Source organism: Colias philodice, chromosome 12 (genome assembly GCF_061535455.1).
Source record: "Colias philodice isolate Cphi_HAF_F1 chromosome 12, ilColPhil1 Martin Lab GWU primary, whole genome shotgun sequence".
NCBI classification, from domain to species: domain Eukaryota; kingdom Metazoa; phylum Arthropoda; class Insecta; order Lepidoptera; family Pieridae; genus Colias; species Colias philodice.
In genome coordinates this window covers 711808-729268 of record NC_143097.1, presented here as the reverse complement: position 1 = coordinate 729268, position 17461 = coordinate 711808, and the positions used below count along the sequence as shown (strand labels likewise).

The 17461-nt window shown below is 34.0% G+C and overlaps 2 protein-coding genes across 3 annotated transcripts in view; one reads left to right on the top strand and one right to left on the bottom strand.

The window, feature by feature from the left end:
• The window catches only part of Aps (diphosphoinositol polyphosphate phosphohydrolase 1 Aps), a 158873-nt gene that overhangs the window by 1726 nt on the left and 139686 nt on the right, over positions 1-17461 (top strand). Inside the window, exon 3 of one of the 2 annotated variants that reach the window (XR_016316428.1) lies at positions 8152-8861. Coding sequence is in view for 1 of the 2 variants with exons in the window: in XM_089701999.1 (XP_089558125.1) it covers positions 8152-8361 (210 nt within the window). In the remaining variant the exon portion in view is untranslated. Of the gene's footprint in view, positions 1-8151; positions 10423-17461 lie in introns of those variants that run through there. The other variant, XM_089701999.1, reaches the window with a different exon arrangement.
• Cc2d2a (Coiled-coil and C2 domain containing 2A) lies at positions 10475-16978 on the bottom strand. Its single transcript, XM_089701930.1, has 11 exons — positions 16593-16978; positions 14114-15937; positions 13849-14030; positions 13579-13699; positions 13087-13249; positions 12430-12999; positions 11912-12223; positions 11390-11467; positions 11057-11214; positions 10825-10942; positions 10475-10672 (listed from the first exon to the last, which is right to left on the bottom strand). The coding sequence occupies exons 1-11, from the start codon at positions 16976-16978 to the stop codon at positions 10487-10489; spliced, it is 4098 nt and encodes a 1365-aa protein (XP_089558056.1). The 3' UTR covers positions 10475-10486.

Below are 17461 nucleotides of genomic sequence, written 5' to 3'. Positions count from 1 at the left end.
TGAAACCTGATTTGCTCATATTACTATAAAATTGATGTATTTTATTTGTAATATAATATTATTTATTAAACAATAACTATTAATATGGATTAAGAGTAATTGAGAAAGTTAATTATTTTTTTTTAATGTCTTTCACCATGGCTGACTAAAATGTCATTGATACTTCAACATTATTAAGTTATTTATTTGTGTTACGGATACAAAAGAACTCAACAGATTTAAAAATTAATTTAGATCAATACATATTTATTGGTTTAATTACAATCTAATCTATACTAATATTATAAATCTAAACAGTTTGTTTGCTTGAACGCGCTAATCTAAAGAATTACAATTTGAAAATTATTACACTGTTAGATATTCCATTTATCGAGGATGGCTATAGGCTTTATATCATAACTCTAAGACCAATAGGAGCTGAGCGAACTGCCTAAAACCATAACAAAACGCAGCTACTTATAACATAAATCTTATTTAGTTGCTCCTTCAGCACACAAGTTCCTATCATATCATATAGGTCATATTACTGTCTTAGATACTACGTTAAAATAACGGGTGATTTTTTAAGAGGTTAGGATTTGATTTTCAAAAAAAACACAAAAAATTTGAAAAATTTGTTGTAATCTATAATGGAATCGATAGAACGATCAATATAATTTAATGTTTGAAGATGATTTCATGCAAATGCTGGCCGTGGCTCCGGTTTAGATGGCCCATTCGCAAGGCCCAATTTCGGCACACTCTCTACAACATATCGGCCGGTATATCACGAATAAATGCTTCAATATTGGCTCCCAGTGCGTCAATCGTTGCTGGTTTATCCCTGTAGGCATAAGAAATAGTCCAAAGGCGTTAGATCACACGATCTAGGCGGCCAATCGACGGGCCCAAAACGTGAGATAAGCTGTTCGCCGAAGACGGCTCTCAATTGGGCTATTGTTTCGCGTGCCGTGTGTCATGTGGCACCGTCTTTTTGAAACCACATGTGAGGCATGTCCAATTCTTCCATTTTGGGCAAAAAAAAAATCGCCAATCGAAGAAGTGCATCGCGCACTTCTTAACCGACTTTACACTCTCTTAACCGAGCATGCATTTTGATAGTAAAATTCAATAATTTGCAAGCGTTGTTCGTTCGTAAGTCGATTCATGCTTAAATTATAGACCAAACTGAACAAGTTTTATAAAGACACAAGACACGATTCACGCGTGATCTATCAAAAACAGTATTGCCAAAAAGAAACCAGCAAAAAAATCACCCTTTATTACCATTACCTATGAGAGTATTAAATAAATTACATATCATATAGTTTTATTGCTCTTATGAAAATGGAAACAAACAATTTTTAATTGTTATTTACATATTTATTTTATTTATAATTCTTTATTGTACAAAATATGAGAAAACAATAGTATGCAAAAAGAAATGGTATTACAAAAGCTTAATTTGCACAAAAGGCGGCCTTATTGCTAAACAGCAATCTCTACCAGGCAACCTGGAGGGAGAGGAAATGCAAGAAGATTATTGGATAGCGCAAAAATTTAGTTTTTAAATTTGTAAAAACAAAAAATAAAATAATTATATAAATAAACTTATACCTACCTAAAAATAAGATATCCTTTTGTTGTATGGTTCTAAGGGAACATTTTGAGCTGAACATAAAATATAAAAAAAAAATTTAGACCACAGATTATAAATTTCAATTTATTCAACCACAAAATGACATATTATGACTGAACAATTACCTTTGCCCTTGGATCAAGGTCGCAGAATATTTTCCTGAACTATCTACTTTATGAATGGATCCTATTTTTATCACAAGAAGGTAATAGCCAGATAAGTGATACAGAAATAATGGCATCTAATTACAATCTATAGATTGTGATATCAAATTCTTGTGGTTAAATGATACTATCCATACTTCGTGTAAACCTTACTTGTTTTTATATGCAGGAAATTTTGCTATGTCGTCTGTTTCTATAGTAATCATTCCGGTATATAAGCTGAAAGTATCACCAAAATCCGTTAGCGGTTAGGTGGTTTTCGCGTGAAAGATTAACAAACGTACATACTACTCTTACAAACTTTCGTGTTATTAATATGTATTAAAAACATTCCACTTTATTAACTCTGAAACTGGAAAAGGTCGGTTCAGCAGTCGTGCGAGATTAAACAAAGAATGAACATTCCAACAACTTCACAAACTTTCAGTGAGCATTGCCAACACAATAGAAAGATGTATAAGTTTCTCCTACGGTTATGCGATATTACAAAAGTAACTCAAAATGAACTGACTTGAGTCTGACTATCCCGACATTTCAAAGACTGTAACAGTAACATCAGATTTTGTCATAGATTTAGTTGTGGTCAAAACTTTTTTGCGGAAGGGAAGACTTTCAAAGGTACGGGTTTGAACTGCCAAATCATCTTACACATATACTAGGCTTATGTAGCTAACAGAGAGAATACAGGTATATTCTATACCCACAGAACAGTAAAAACATATAGAAGTGCTATAATGTCATAATTAGTATGAAAACCAGTGTCGCCAAACCCACACATTTAAACCGCTAGTTATACAGTACACTACAAGTAAACTATGCCTTTGATTGGACAGCTTAATTTGAGTAAAAACTGACTTAGGTTAAAAATTCAGCATTTCAATATGTACCCTAACGCACCATGTTACGGTTTATTTTAGTATAACATCCCTAGGTATATTAGCTGTTTTGTTTCTCATTGCACAGAAATTCCAAATTCGAAAACATTCAGCTACTGCACAACAGAGGGCGTTAGTTTTCGATAGATATAACTTTGAACCTCAATACATAGAGATAAGGTTGAAATTTGTGTCACTCAACATTAATGACATTAACTTGATATTTATCTGATGCTATGCCCTGAGGGATGTCAGTCAGATGTTGTTATCGATAATACACAAATAAATATTTTTTGTGTATTTTTTTTTCTTTCTATTAAATGAGTATAGTATAATGTGTCACATTTTGGAGTATGTTTATTACTACTAAGTACGTCTTTTTATATTATTATTGTGTTTCTCTTCTCCATAATACTCGGGTACCACCAGAAGGACAGTACCCGGATCTTTGGAAGGCTTACGTGGGGACACGGATCCAACACGCAGAGGCCCTTTCGAGAATTTTAATGTGTTATGGGACACCAGCCGCAGCCTGCCCATGACTGCACTATAGAGATACAGCCCTAGGCAGTCCGCGGCCGATGTAGGACTATTGCAGGGTATGGAAATTTAATAGTTGGGCTATGGATTGGGATGCTAAATGGACTGGTACTGGGGACTATGGGAAACTATGGCACCTGCCTTTCTACTAAAAGAAAGTAAAAATATGTTGGCAGGTGGTGACTCGCCCTCTCACTGTATGGGCCCCCGAAATAAGTCGCTGCAATAGTGCGACAAGGGGGCAACATATTGCGAGCAGCTAAGGGTGGAGAGGCGTCCCTGGACTTTAAACTACGATCACGCGCTCCCCGAGGGTCCAGCATCACGTGCCCACTCGCCACTTACGCTTCGCATCCACCCTTCGAGCTAAAAGCTCTCGCGACTCCACTCTGGCCGGCCGGTTAAGGCAAGCCAGAGGTGGGGGTCCTGTCCTCATCAGGGTTCACTCCGACCGGCCGGTGAAGGCGAGCCGGAGATGAAGACAGGGGCCTCCCCCGGGAGCACTCGGTTCCCGCGGGGTCGCTACTCCCCGACACCCCGCCACAAGGTGTCCTGCGGGTTGACTGATTGCACGGGTGGAATATCTATTGTCACGTAGACAATAGATATTCCAACCGCGGGCGATGGGGTCGTCACATCCCTACGCCTTTATTATTGTTATTATTAAATAAAAAACGGAATAGAATAGTATTAATCTATATTGACAAAATACAAACAGAAAATATGCATTATTTTAAATCTTGGAACTGCCGTAGGTTTGCTGTATCGGTGGCCTTTGTTAGACTGCTTAGTGCTGTTCGGCATCCAGTTCACTCGTCACGTTGCATTTATCCATTTCTCTTTTAAATTAGCCTCTTTGGGAAATCTATAAATAAATTGGACAAATGAAAGCTAAGGAAAAATAAAATAAAATTTAATATTTATAATGTTTGTCTTTTCTAAAGTATCGATACTGTCGATATGCGCCACAAGCATCACTAAAGCGACATTCGTTTGTTTATTGCAATAATATTCCAGAAAGTCTTGTTTGCTGTTCAATCTATAATAGTACTAATTTCTTATGGATTAAGGTTCATTTTCACTAGATATTTGTATACAATTTTGACAAATTACAAGCGAAGTTATAACATAAAATATTATATGTAAAATAAATAAAAATAATTTGGAAAATCCAAAAGTGCACGCCTCATAATTTTTTTTTAATAAATATTTATTAATTATTATTTTTGTTTATTTAATAACAATTAAACCACATCGAATCAGACCCTGAAAAATGAAAGGGTTCTATTCCTGAGCATACTCAAGCGTAAGAGAAAAAAAAAGACTCGATTAGTAAAGTATTTCGGTCGCTATCGTGTTAACAAGAAAAAGGATCCGCACATACAGACACACGGACGTCCAAGACAGAACTTTTTTAAACTGTTTTTTAACTAGTTTAAATAACAAAAATGACATCAAAAATATCATGAACGTTAAAAATAGTGTTTTTTCTTAATATGTATGTGTATGTATTATCTTACAAGTGCAATGTATGATACATAAAGACATTTTAAGTTTGAAAAATCAGATGTTTTGCGCGAAGTGACAGTAGTACCCACCTCAACGCTTCGCTTATGAGGCGTGCAATAAGACTTACCGATGGTATGAAATGCCTCCATTGCTGATATTATTTCGTCTGCTATCATTTTTGCACTCTAATACCGAACAACACGTCCTAATTAATGAATAAATATGGAAAAAAGGTTTGACAGCTGACAACCGACTCGAATATTTTTCTGCGCAAAACTGAGAGCAAGTTAGGTGATCTTACCTTACTTGTGACACGTGGGCCACGCCCACATCACACTTCTATCTACTTTACTGTTCTGTGTCTATACCTGTATTTATTATACAAATGGTAGACCGTAGAAGAGAGAAAATCGCCAAGTGATCAGCCCCCCTAGACAAGTGGCTTTCTATTAGCGTAAAGTTCAATAGAATAGATTATGAATGTATGAGATTGACGTTTGATTACGACGACGTCAATCTCATACATTCATAATCTATTCTATTGAACTTTACGCTAATAGAAAGCCACTTGTCTAGGGGGGCTGCTGTCTTGTGGACCAAACGTGGAAGGCGTTTAGTAGAGTTGTCTGGCTCTTACATGCCTGTTATTTGCAATCAAGAACCCGTAGTAGAAAGCAAACATCAAAAAGTATGCAACATTGTTATAGACGTTTCAGTTATTTTTGCACCGCCGATCGGATAAATCATTGAATACGCCAATTCGTATACGTCACTGGCTACGGATTATTCGATATATTACTTGGAAATCTATTTCGAGCTTACGAGCTTATGGCATTATCCTCAGCTTTTCCTTGTTGCTGTGTGCAAGGGGCACTATGGTATTTGTGAATAATTGGACTGCGCTAATTGATAGATGTTTCTACTGTGCTGTAGTTGTAACAAAAATGTATCTACGTAAAATGCCTAGCTTTTGTGTCCACTTTATACGCTCGTGTATCCACGTTTTCATTTTCTCTACTAGTTATATAGAAGTACAATAGTGTTCTGAAACATAATTTTGCGAATTTAGATAGACTTTGTTATTTCAGTATCATTTAATCGTACATATTCATAATATATAAAAACCTCACTTGATCGCGAAAAATATCATAAAATACATACGAAAATTGGCTTTAAAAATAGAAATGACCAATTCCTTCATTGCAAAGATTGGAAAAAAAGATAAAGTTTATAATGAATCGATGCATATAACCAGACTTCGTGTCGCCAGCTGTGATTAGCTGCAAACCCACATGCAGAGTCCTTGAACTTTATATTTAGTTAAACCACAATCAGAATTGAACAACCAGTGGCCAAGTTTTACTATGCATTTTTTTCATATTTGTTCCGAGATTCATTAACACTACAGCGCACGCGCCCTTTTTTTTTACATGGTTGCTCGCGTGCTCTACCATAGTAGAAAACTGTATTTGAAATATTTAAAAAATGGGTGGTCCTAAAATGATAATACTCAGTAATATTAAACTTTTAATTATTGTAACAAATAATTATAAAAAAAATAAAATGTTAATAGCATATAATTAAAATTAGGATCAAATTATGAGATCAAGAAAATAATCAACATTTTTGGCAAGTTTGAGATCAGCTCAAAAAAAAACAACTTCTAATAAGCGATGACCGACTTATTGGCCATCATCCTGACATTCAATACAGACCACAACTTGGTGATCAGGACAAATCCATCTGGTACATCGCTTACACCATTTTTTCGAGCTCGGAAGCACAGGCAAAATTTCCCATTTTTTGAGGATCATGACGTATTGGTACGTCATCTACGTGACCCAAAGGCTATTTACTTTTATTTTTTAATTGGCGGGGAAGGTTTTCGACTGTCAATCTTCTTGCCATGAGGGGTTTCACCAGCTCGTACGAAAGATCGTAAAGAAAATTACGTCTCACAATTCTTTCTTGGCCTTTGTTTAGTTGGTGGATTATCAAGGCATTTATGAATCGGATGTTTTGATATCTTGCCCGGGTTGCTAAAGGACATGTTTTACTCCAGCGTGTTCCATTTCGAGATACATAAATGTCATCACGTGTATTGTTTTGGACAAGTTCAGAAAGAGGCGTGTCATCTTCAGATGATGATGCATGATTTTCACTTACAGCTTCCTGCATCTGATTCCTATCTTCCTGTTCCATTGGTTGTACATATACTTCCCCATCGTCCGAGTCACTTTGGATCACTTCCTCGCCCTCTAATTCTTCGTTCAGCCATCACGCGCGCCTACAATACGGGGTCCATTTTTTCGCTAAAGCAAATAAATATTAATTATTAAATACATCATTATACACGAAATAGTAATGCAACTATACATAGTTAAATTTTAAAATTTAAATCATTCAATGTCCATTGATAATAATTTAAAAAACCCAAAAAAGAAAGTTTTACTTACCTTCAGTTTTATTACACCAATACTCGCATGTACTACTATAGTAGAAGCCGAACTTTGACACGTCATAACAGGAACATGCGCTTACGTTGCAAATATGCACCATACTAATCCGTTTGGCAATTTTGTCGACTTAGCTTATCTGGGAGCTGGGGGGGTTAGGTGTAAGAATGAATGAATGACGATAAAATAAGTAAGTGCGTTCTACTATAGTAGAACGCGCGTGCACTGTAGTGTTAATCATAACGACAATTTTATGAAGTTTATTTTGTTCATTAAAAAAAATCGTGTTTTAAAATAGGCTTTATCGTATTTCCTCTAAAAATCGATTAACGTTTTTACCGTACCGTCTCGTCTCGTGTGTATGATAAGAACCTTAGCGAATCCATAAGAAGGCTTCTTTAGCCTAGTTAAAATGAATTTTTATACTTAATAATCTAGGCTTTATCGTTCTAGTGACCAAATCCTCTTAGCTGTCGGATAAATAATCTAATATAAGTATGTAATCGCAGGTATTTCTTGGCTTTCTAATTACTTACTAACACGATACTCTTATTTGTTTAGATAGTAAGTTACAGGTAGTCACGTCTTATATTAACACAAGTTTGTTTTAGCTGACAATGTTTATAAATATTGCAAATAGAGTTTGTTTTTATGACTCTTTTCTTTTTAAAAAATGAAATGCAGAAGTCTTAATAACTAAATAAATAAAAACTATGTCACTAAATATATGTCGTACAATCACTATGTTAACGAATTTATCCGGATGAATAAATTTTCCCGTTAGCAAATACATACCTCAGAAATCTATAATTTTAACCCATTGAGCCCCGAACGGCCCGATCGGGCCACGACACAATAGATTTTCTATTGTGTCTGTGATTCCGGGGGCCTGAGTTATTAATGGAAACAGCCTTTCCATTTGGTCAGTAAATATAATTATCTCAGCATTATGTATTGTGTGTATTAACTTCGAACTCGTTGCATTCCAGAACCGAGAGCACAAGCACCGGACAGAAGTGTACGTGATGACCGTGACGCAAGAGCTTGCGGAGTGGGAGGACTCGCGGCTCATGGGCCGCAAGCGACAGTGGTTCTCCATCGACGACGCGCTGGCCCAGCTCGCGCTGCACAAGCCCATACAGCGGCACTACCTCCAACAACTCAAGAGGTCCAAACAAACCAAGGCAGACGATAGCTAAAGGGAACGTCTGGATGGAACTCTGGGGGTCTTTACGCGCCAGTTTGGCCATTATACGGCCTGTTGGCTGATGTTGACACACGCGGCAGTTTTGCTTTCGTCGATACAAATTCCGCTTTGAGGGTAGTTGACTAAATCTGTAACTTTTTCCAGTGTAACGGAAACACATCGATCGAAATAAAATAGCCTTCTACCCTCATACAGCTTAAACGATTACCAAAAAGAACGGCTATTGCGAGGTTAATTTTAGAAATGACAAAGTTCTGTAAAATATTGCGAATTATTATTTCACAAGACCCCCTCCGTACGGTTCCGTTTGACCATCATCAGCACTGCCGCCACATCTGCAGTGCCGTGGACGACGCCCTGGACTTATCGATTTAAAAAATAGAAGTTAGTCAACGGTTATTTAATTATTTTAAGTGAGATTATTTCTTATGAGAATATCTGGTTCATGATTGAATTCACAGCTTGTCAATGGGTGTGTGGCAGAAATCCATAGTGTGTTTAATTTTAATTGAGATTTGCTTTATGTCACGCAAAATTAATGTTTTTTTTTAGATACGATTGAGTGTTTTGATACATACTTGAATTTTACATGAATTGATTTATTTTTATTTCAAGGTTCCGCGAAATAAGCGTATAAATTAAAATGCGAGAAGTTGACTACCAAATACCAAATACTGACGTAAGCGTTCTTCGTTATAAAACTATATCTCTTTTTATGCAAAATTCGACACCACAATGCGGTCATTTTGTTTTTTGTTTTAAAATTATCTGCTAGTCGAATTGGTCGTAGGAACGAATGTCGGTTGTGCGTGCTATTTAATGATAATTGTAATTACGCATTGGTTACTTAACAATTTTTAAAATTAATACTACCAAAACTAAGCCACATTTTGAATTGTGTTCATAGTTGAGTACAGCAGAACCACAAAATAAGTAGTAGGTCTTTTTGGAAATGATATTGAAAACAGGAGTCCTATAAACATTAGACAAAGTTATTATTGACAAAAATACTATGTCGGATATTCTTAGGGCTCATAATAATGAAATAAAGATTGATTCTTTGCACAAGTGACACTTATTTGTGGTACTTCTGTGCAACGAGTGCCTGAAAACAATTATGCGATAAAAAGTTGTTCACCACTAAAATTATAAATAATAACACTACATATATTTATATTTCATAGCGTGAATTGGCGCCAGATAACTAGAATTTGAGCTATGGCTGATTTTAGGTCGACCGGGGTGAGGGCGGCTCGTAACATTGGTTACCATAGCAACGCAATATCGATTCCCGTCAAAATAATGCCGTCGACGACATCTTGCTTTTAAACTTTAGCTATTTGGCGGCAACTATACTGAGCTCAACTTATATCTAAAGTAATAACTACATATTTATTTAATTGTGTAACGCTAGTGACATGCTCGATTGGCTTTTAAAATAATTATCAGACTATAATAAACTATATCTTCACTTAATGAATTAAACAATAAGCTTTTTAATGAAATACCTTAAGTCATATGGAGTCTGTCCCAGTCATGGGCATTTTATTGTAAGCGCTAGATCTTAATTTATATCCTAATGTAACGCTATTTGTACCTATCTGGATATAGAAATTATTTTTGTAAAATATTCTGAGGTTTTAATAAAATTGTGATGAATGTGTTTTGAATTATTATTCGAAATAAAATATGATAATCAACCTTTCTCTGCGTCATTCAATAGTAATCGTTTATTTTAATGAATTGATAATAATTAATGACACATTCTTAGATCATTCAACTAATTTTTTTTTTTATTACTTGGGTATAGTCTAAGGCGGTACTGCATGTTGTCTATGGTATGACAGTTGGTATCATGCGAGCGAGTCGAAACACGTAATTGTAACATCTCTTTTTTTCTACTTTACGTATATTTTTATACAGCAATGAAATAAATGTTAATTTTATTTTAGCATTAAAACGAAAAGACATACAATCTCTATTTTTTATTTAAATTAAATTAATTCGTTTAAGATTCCCGATGAGTTTAATAATAAATTTTATATTGCTCTTCTGATAAGCGTTTTTGTTAATTCCCTTACGTTATGGTCTTAAATAAAAGACAATTTATTTTGAAACTATATTCTAGTCATACTCGCGATAAACACCCAAACACTTAAAACGTTATTAGGGTAAGCGTACACTTCGACCGCCAAACCGAACTCTACCTTAGGGTCGTCGCTCATGTGAACCATCGTAGATTTTACTCTGGATACCACAGATTTGACGTTAAGATATTGCATGTTTAACGGGAAACCAAATATCTGAAACAATTCATTCTTTGTAACATTCATCCATTTAGTTAAATAAATAAATATTATGTGCTAGCAATATTTACACAAAGCAATGTTGACATATTTTTATCATTATACATAAACAAATGAAATGAGCAGAAAAACCTTACGAATTACGATACCTTATATGTCACCATCAACTGTTTCAGTCTATGCCCTAAAGTAGGCTTTTCAGAATCTGGATTAAAACTCCAATACTCCCAATACGGTAAAGATTCCCGTAATAAATTACTCAAGTATCTAAAAAGATTAAAAATTTAATTGTAAGAATCTGTTTCCTATAATAATATAAATGAAACCATAGACATAAACGAAAATAATTTAAAATAAAAATTGTAAAAAAAAATCGTTCACCTATTCCATATTGTTCTAATATTCCACCGCCATTTTTGTACTTTTGTTTTAATTTTAGCTTCCAAATTATTTCTCAAATTTTCCACGTCTCCTGGTAAACTGTAGATGTTGGAAGTGATAGGGGGTTGTGGCATCACAAACACAGCACTATCGAAAACCTAAAATAAACGTCACTTAGTGGCAGTTATTAAATTTATTTTCTTTTTAATATTTTTCACTATAAGTATAGTGATTAATTCGACATTAATTGGCTTACCGACAAACTTTTATGTCGCGATCGTCTTTTTTTTAAACCTAAACATTCTATTAGTTATTAATATAACGTAAACTTACTGATTGCCAGTTCAATGATTTTGTAAAATCAAACGACAAGCTTTCACAATCCTGTGTGGATTGCACATTCACCCATATCTGAAAATAAAAACATTATCTAGAAACATGACATGTCATACGTGCGACAAAGATAACAAGCGCGTTAGAACTGAATGTGGTCCGAGCGAGAGGTCTCTCAACACCGAAAGCGGTCTATTGCTTAGCTTCCGCTTATAAGGAAAAAGCAACCCTAATCGTACAGCAATAGATTTTATTTTATCAAAAAAATATTTTTGGTGCACCGTCTAGCTGGTAACGTATTTGCTTATAAACAACTAAACGTAACGTTTCCATATTAAAAAGACGTGTGGCACTCGGGGACTGCCGCGGTAAAGCTATTGCATAGCATGCCTTCAAGCCACACCTCCGTGCCCGTTGGAGTGGGGAGCGTGAGGTTTTTTCGTTACGGAATTTCTCGATTCGGTCCCCGCGCTCAAGGCCCACGATAGAAGCTATGCAATAGCTTAAAAAAATACTACTTACATTTTCTCCATTAAACACGTAGCTTACAGTTTTCAATGGACATCCTACATCTCTAACATCGTGCTTCTCGCCACTAACAGCATCAAATACGACCACCTTATCAATATCTTCCTTGCTAAAGAATCCTTTGCTCTCTGGATCATTAACCGTCATAATTCTGTTGCTTTGGTATTTGACCAGAACATAACTGCTTAAACCTCTAGGTAAACCATGTCCTACAACAACCCAGCATCTGATGCCTAAATGCACAAAATAACTGGCTAGTAATAAAGTGTGATCAAGAGGCGATCCGTATTGAACTTTTAATAATTCCTGAAAATAATATTATATTAAATTTTAAAGAATAGGAGTGATGTAAAAAAATCGAAATAGTATTTATTTATGATAGTGAATTTACAAACTAATTTATAAAAATCAAACTTGAAATATAATCTCGAAACAAAATTCCAGTGGTTTGAATCTAAATGTACCACACTTCAAACAATTTAAAAGTCGTCTAAAGAAGTGTGTTTACTTACAATCCCCTTCAACGTCACAGCATGAGGTTCGACCAATTCATACGTTGGTATCAAAGACACGTAACGCACCGCCACGTCGATTAATTGTGAAATAGAAACATCGGGCTTTTCTATTTCAAAAACGCTTTCCTCTCTTACATTTGTTTTATCTGTACTCTTTTTACGACTGGATGAGGAGCTTTTTGAACTTTTCGACGCCGATTCTGTTCTTTTTGCATTCTTTACAAATATATCAGGTAGGGGTAAAGGCTGTATAAATTCAGTAACGGGTCTGTTTGTCCCTGTACTATCTATGTAAGTCAACGTAATATTTCTCGCCGGGAAATCAACCAAATAATCCGTTATGAAACTATTCAAATGCTGAATAATGGGATCATCGGTTTCCGTTGGCTGATTGTAAAATACACATCCTCCCAAACGTGATAAACTTGTAGTTACACGTAAAGTGATGAAAGCAGTGTCCTTTCTCATTAATCGCATTATTTCTGGTATGATTGACGTCGACTCTGCTGTGTTTGTTTCATAGCCAAAAATAAATGGCGGCGTTGTAACTTTAAAAGTTCCGTAGAGCTAAAAAAAGGATAGAATACGTGCGACACCTTAAAATTTTCATTTTATCATATTGAAATTGTAGTTACATCGAAATAATTAACTTACAGTGCCCATATTAATAACTGTGTTCATTGGAATTGCAACAGTTCCCAGCCATTTATTGTAACATCTATACCGATAAGATTGACTCGAGGCATCCGAATCTTGCGTTATATTCACTTTATGTTCGTCATAAATGTTTATATGTATAGATGACAAAGGATCCAATCTGAAAATAGAAAGCTATAGGATAATAGAAGAAGTGAACAGAAGACACAGAAGTGTCAAATATAAAAAATAAAATTATTTGTTCAGCTTTAAATTTTCAGAAAAAGTCCTACAAAATTAAAATACTACCCTCAAACATTAATTTTAGAATTACTAAGATACTTTTTAATCGTCATATTGCATAAAAAATACGTCTATCCGTTTCCAACCTATTGCATTGCAGATAAAAATAGCACACCACATTTCTATCCATCTCCGGATCTACTTGCCTAATTTATTGGAAAATAATACTAAAGCTTATCATATTGTTATTGTTTGGTTTTTACTCACTTAGTTTTCATTTTCGCCGTGTAATTCCATGTGGGATGACTTCCGACTGCCAAGGGACTCTGAACGGTCTCGCCGTGGTAGCTTATTCTAATAAATGGTCTTAGGCGACGCATTCGATACCCTGGAAGCATGCGTTTATTAACTTTTACATGCGTTTTGAATATTATCTACTGTGATGCATTTTAATTTCATAAGAAATAATGAGCGACTTAAAATTCAATTTCAATTTTCTTAATTTTTTTGTTCAGGATTTCTATAAATACAGCTTACCTGCAATATCTTCATATTCAGTGTCACTTTCCTCTTCAACTCTACGATCGAATAAATTCAATGCTCGTAATACAGTGATGTGTATTTCTTGTTCATTCGCTATACCTTCTTCTATTAATTGTTTTCTCATCACACTTGAAGATTGATCTAAGTTGATACTTTGTTTATTTGCGAATATACTTCTGAAATAAATATCTCGTAAAGCTCAACCATTTCACTGAACGATAAATTTCTATCATCTATAATCTTTAAAATATCTACTCACCTCAGGCTTAAATCCTTGAAATCCATAACAACATCTTTGTGTGTTTTCCTCAACAATCGTTCATTCAATTCTGTAGTAATTTTTTTATTTAACTTATTAACGAATCGCATTCCCATATACCTCTGCAAATCTATGGGATCCATATCAACCCGTTTACTCTCAAAATATTCTACATCAAAATCTTTTTCTTCGCTTTTTTGCAAGCAATTTAGATGCTCCGTGGTAATTTGAGTTTGAAAGAGTGGTATACATTTATTTGTAACACCTGCAAACCCTGCGTTATTTCTTAAACTCAATAGCTTGAAACGAACATTATCAGCGCTTTCATCGACGAACGAAGTATCGTCATGTTTAGTAACATTTTTGCACATATCTTTTAAAGAATCTATTATACTTTGATCTTCAATATCATAATCATAAATATTATTTATGATTTCTAGCAACGTACTTAAATTCCGACCATCACTTTTATGCATCATGCGTTTTATTTGTTGTTCTATATTAATAAAAGTCTTTATTGTTTCGTTTTGATTTTCGCTCAGTTTATCATTCCAACCAATTTTTAACACAACGTTGCATTTTGTATACAACTTTCCTTTGAATAAGCTGCTACTTTTAAGCCTAATTTTATAAAAACTTGCAATCTCTTTAATACTTAAACCACTGCCTACGCTATCCATAGTTGGCTTAATTATTTGATCACAAATAAAAGTCCTTTCATTAAACTCTGTGCTTATAGACGACCTACGAATTTCATTTATCTTAATACTATAGTATAACAAATCTGAATCATTTTCACATAGAATAATAGAAATAACTTTGTTATTTTCAAGAATTTGCAGTGTAAGAAAATCATTGTAATCTATTTTCGTTAAATTTTCAACATCGACATGTTCTGATTCACACACAAATACATCATCTACATATATTTTAAAATAAAAAGTTTTATTGTAGCCATCATATTTATTTCGTGAAATTGCTTTGGAAATTTTTCTATTATGTCCTAATTTAATATCAATTTCATTTCGATTTAAAACAAAATCAACCACTTGAGTGACTTCATTCTTTATATCCTCTGCATTTATATTTAGTTTTGGTTTTGAAATATTACGTTTAGCTTCGTCGTTATTCTTCTTAACTTCTTTGTATTCTAAATATTTAGAAACATATTCAAATTCATATTTAAGAAGCATATCCGAATATTCAATTTCGAAAATACTATTCCATTCCTTTGCAAAAGCGTCATCAGTCCATGATGATTTTATAACTTCTACCTCTATAGATGTTTCAGCAGTACCAATTTTGTGTCTAACATTGCTTATATCCGTCCATATTGATGCTATTATATTAGCAAGTTCTCTCTTTTCTTTTAAAATACATAAATATTGATCCTTATTTTTTAATAATGCTTCCGTATATTTTCTTATCGTTGAATCAAACCTTACCTCATTTTTCTTACTTGGCGTGATAGAAATGAATTTTTCAAGTAGATTTTCCCTCGTTTTTCTATTCACCTCGATAGAACGGGTTACTTTTCCCATAGAAATCTGCATATCGGTATATTTCTTATAATATTCTTGTAACTGTATCGTTAGTATTTTTTCCAATGAAAATTCGTGATGATGTGTAAAATAAATATTTTTGAAAGAAATATCCAAAAACTTAGCTGATTTATTTGCATCATCTCTGTAGCTATCAAAAACAAAACTTTTGAACATGTGGGGTTCCACATATTGAATCTGTACTGGGATATGAGGCTCGTTTAAACCTTTTTCAATATTAGGAAAATTCGGATTTAATTTCACTCGATTCAAGTGGTCCAGTCTAAAAGCAAGAAATTAAGTAGGTATATTAATAAATTACGTTATAATTCTTTGTGACAATAAAATGAAACAGCTCGGCAAGCCTCAGAAAACTGATCACGAAGCTTCTTTGCGAAGGAGCGAATGTGAAGTTATTTTCCCGCTTGTTTTATACATATTTAATTAAAATGGGAATTTTACTATATTATCTTATATATAAAAATGAATCGCAAAATGTGTTGGTAAGCGCATAACTCGAGAACGGCTGAACCGATTTCGATAATTCTTTTTTTATTATATTCCTTGAAGTACGAGGATGGTTTTTATGTAGAGAAAACGTAAATATGTACCACGGGCGAAGCCGGGGCGGACCGCTAGTATTAAATAAAATTAAAAATTGTTTCATTATAGATATTATAATATTCCAATAAAGTATAAATCGTGCGACATTATGGTACTAATCTAGTACAACTTACAACTCTATATTATAAAGCTCAGTTTGTTTGTTTGAACGCGCTAATCTCAGAGATGGTCCGATCTGGAAAATTCTTTCGGTGTTAGATTGCCCATTTATCTATCATCACGCTAAGACCAACAGGAGCGGAACCACGCGGGTGAAACCGCAAGGCACAGCTAGTGTACTAACAAGAAAGAAAAAAAAACTACAATTTCCTTACTCTTTATTTGCACGAGGTTTGTCGACTTGAAATATTTTTTCAAAACTAATATTTCTTTCTAAAAAACTGGGAATTTGCTCATTCTTCTCAATGTTTATAACATTTTTTAAAATAGGTGGTTCACCTAACTCTATTCTAGAATTTATTATATCCATTACACTTCTGCTTTGACTCTCCTTCTTCTTATTCCTTTTCTTTTTTGTTCTAGTTTTATTTTTTAAGACATTGGCATCATGATGAGTAAAGAAATTAATTTCTGTTCCAGGACTAAGCTTGTTTATATACGAAACTGCTGTTTCAAGCTTTGCTTGATCAATTTCATAATATTCTTCCGAGTCGCTCTCTACTTTTTTACCATAAGAATGTAATTCAATATCTTCAGACATTTTTGCTCTTTAATAAATAAAAATATAAACTAGAGGCTTTTTATTCAACCCGATTGAAAGTGCACATGCACGTATTTGTTCAAAAACATGACTGCGTTGTCGTGGCAACCATATCGATTCTTTATTTTATCCCAAAGAGTATAATTGTTTTATCCTGTGATTTTATCGCAGCTATCACAGGCAGCTATGAATAAAATGTATATAACTATATAAGAATGTATCTATATTCACAGAAGTTCCGTCTAAGTAATCTTTTTAAAATTCAAATTACAATTACAAAATTTTGTTTTTTGTTTGCTGTTTCGCCCATATATTTTTCATTATTTAATGGTAGAAGTAGTCGGTAGAGATATCTAGTCAGAAATTTAAAAAAGAATAGAACATTTACTGTGAATGTAAATCGTAATTACAGTTTAATTTAATCATTTAAATTTGATTTAAATAATATTCATGTACAGTATGCATATGATGCATCATGCAGGC

Bases quoted from the DNA above. Each gene is read 5' to 3' on its own strand.
- Cc2d2a (XM_089701930.1), bottom strand. From the start codon at position 16,978: ATGTCTGAAGATATTGAATTACATTCTTATGGTAAAAAAGTAGAGAGC. The intron at 11,468-11,911 runs GTAAGTAGTATT...TTTTATTTTCAG, and splicing joins ACGTGTTTAATGGAGAAAAT to ATATGGGTGAATGTGCAATC. The intron at 10,943-11,056 runs GTGAACGATTTT...TAATCTTTTTAG, and splicing joins ATTAGAACAATATGGAATAG to ATACTTGAGTAATTTATTAC.